Raw genomic sequence first — 2300 nt, forward strand, 5'->3', positions numbered from 1 at the left:
TTAAAGATCCCTTGGTGGTCTAAAATCGATAAGAGTAGGCTTCGGCCGCCACCCGGGCAAAATTCAAAATTTCCTACCAACTGAAAATATTAGGTGTGTTCCGCACGCTCATATGACCTTATGCAGTTGCGAGCGCTGTAAAACACTTTACAAAAACAAAACAAGCTGTATAGCAACCTACAGCAGTTTCCATGCCTCACACTTTGCTCAATGGGGGGTTGGTCGGTGCTCTGGTGTTGTTTGCCCCTTCTTTCCTTTCAAACATCTGTCATCCTGATCCCTCCTCTTTTTTGTGTGTTTTTGTTACTCTCTTGTAACACCTCTAATCGTCAGCACTTATATGACCTATTTGTTTTGCAAGTGCCGTAAAACTCTTTACGAAAACTAAAACACTTTGCTCGTGGCAGGTGTCAAATGATAGTAACCTATAGCAATCTTCACACCTCACACTTTGCTGGTGGATTGTTTAACCCTATCTGTACGCCTTGGGGTCATTGTGTTGTACCCTCGGGGTTGTATTCTTCACATTTTAGAATATTTCTAGTACGAAGATCTCTTTGAAGCTTTCAGTATTTCTCAAAACATCATTTTGACAGACTGCTATGCAAAGCGTATGGATCGGATTAACGAGTAAATTTCCTCTTTGAAAGTGGTGGCACAGAGTTTCCCACGTTGTATGGATACGATAGTAAAACCCGACATACGGATAGGGTTAAATAGGTTGTTTAAATATATAAGAACCCATAGTAATCTTCATACCTCACACTTTGCTCGTGGGTGGTTGGTGGGTGCTCTGCTGTGGTTTGCTTCTTCTTTCCTATAAAAAGTCTATCATCCTTATCTCCCCTCCTTCTATTTTGTGTTTGTTATTTTCTTGTACCACGTCTAATCTTCGGCACTAATTTGACCTTATTGTGCCGTAAAACTCTTCCTTAGACATTTTAAACAAACACTTTGCTCCTGGCAGGTGTCAAGCTACAGTATCCTATACATGTAGTAATCTTCACACCTCACACTTTGCTCCTGGCAGGACCTCCAAGAGGTGAGTGAGTACGAGCAGCAGGCGGGCTACGTGATCCTGGACCCGTCCAAGCGCGACAGCAACCACACCTTCTCCATCCGCTCCCCGCACACGCTGTCGCCGCGCTACGCCGAGATCTTCTCCAAGAAGGCGCGGCTCGTCATGCGCATGTTGGAGATTCGCATCGGGACCGAGCTCTTCCTGCAGGTTGGATGAAGGGATTGTGTAACCTGTCTAGATCTAGAATCTGTGGGCACTAACCTGTTAAGTATCTTGATGATGGTGTACTCACAATGGTATGGTTGTTGACGGCATGGCGGCTTAGGGAGAAGTGAAGTCTCCCTAACCCCCCCCCCCGGGGCAGTGCCACTGACTGAAGTGTCTTTAGGCCATTCCCAAAGGGGAGACATATCTCGTTCAAGCATAGTAGAATTGTAAATTGGCAGACTCATGTCACGCTCATAACTGTGCCTGATCTACAACAGGGAACTGCTGCTTTTTCTTTCCTGATCCTTACTATTATCATTTTCCTCTACTTCTTTTGTATGTTTGTCACTCTCTTGTGACCCGCTATTTCCGGGATGCCTTGATAGTCGAAGCAGACTTTGTGCTGTTGAAGCTAGAGAGGTGAGCAGAATAAGCCTGATTCCCTGTAAAGACTTCTCTGTTGACACCCACCCCTTGGCGCTCATATGACCTTATGCTGTTGCGAGCGTCGTAAAACCCTCTACTATGAAAATAAAAGATATAACCTGTTAAGTATCTTCATGAAAGTGTACTCAGAATGATATGGTTGTTGACGGCATGGCGGCTGAGGGGGGAGTGAAGTCTCCCTCCTAAATCAGGTACAGCTTTCAGGTCAGCTCCAGTAATCAGTAGTAATGTGCATATTTCGCGTATTTCCTGTTCGATATTTACATTGTTACATGACATTGTTTGTCACTTTACTGTCACTTGGCGCAGTAATGCAACAGGGAAAATTGTCCTCTGCGGTCACCGGACAAGTCCGTTGCAGTCGCTCTCTTGGCTGGGTGACCAGTTGGGGGTAATTTGTACTGCTGGCTGTGTGACTGCAAACTGTTAAAATTTACATTTTAATGGGCCTTTTTTTAAACTTTACTTTTACTTTACTTTTCCGATCCAGCGGCCATTTGGGTTCTAGCCCTTCGGTGTGTCTGTATGGCAAAGAATTGACAGGTTTTAATCAGCTGTGCTTTGTCGCTGTATAGAGTGTTTCCGATGTCTGGGGAGGACCTTTTTTTTTTTTTTTTTTTTACCA

General features: G+C 44.5%; 1 protein-coding gene across 1 annotated transcript in view; it reads left to right on the forward strand.

Moving 5' to 3' along the window:
- LOC101859069 (transcription initiation factor TFIID subunit 2) overlaps positions 1-2300 on the forward strand; it is a gene marked incomplete at its 3' end in the record, with an annotated part of 46590 nt that overhangs the window by 18299 nt on the left and 25991 nt on the right. Inside the window, 1 exon segment of the mRNA XM_013090501.1 lies at positions 1031-1228. Within this exon segment, the coding sequence (XP_012945955.1) occupies positions 1031-1228 (198 nt within the window).

This window comes from Aplysia californica, unplaced genomic scaffold (genome assembly GCF_000002075.1).
Source record: "Aplysia californica isolate F4 #8 unplaced genomic scaffold, AplCal3.0 scaffold01306, whole genome shotgun sequence".
NCBI lineage: Eukaryota > Metazoa > Mollusca > Gastropoda > Aplysiida > Aplysiidae > Aplysia > Aplysia californica.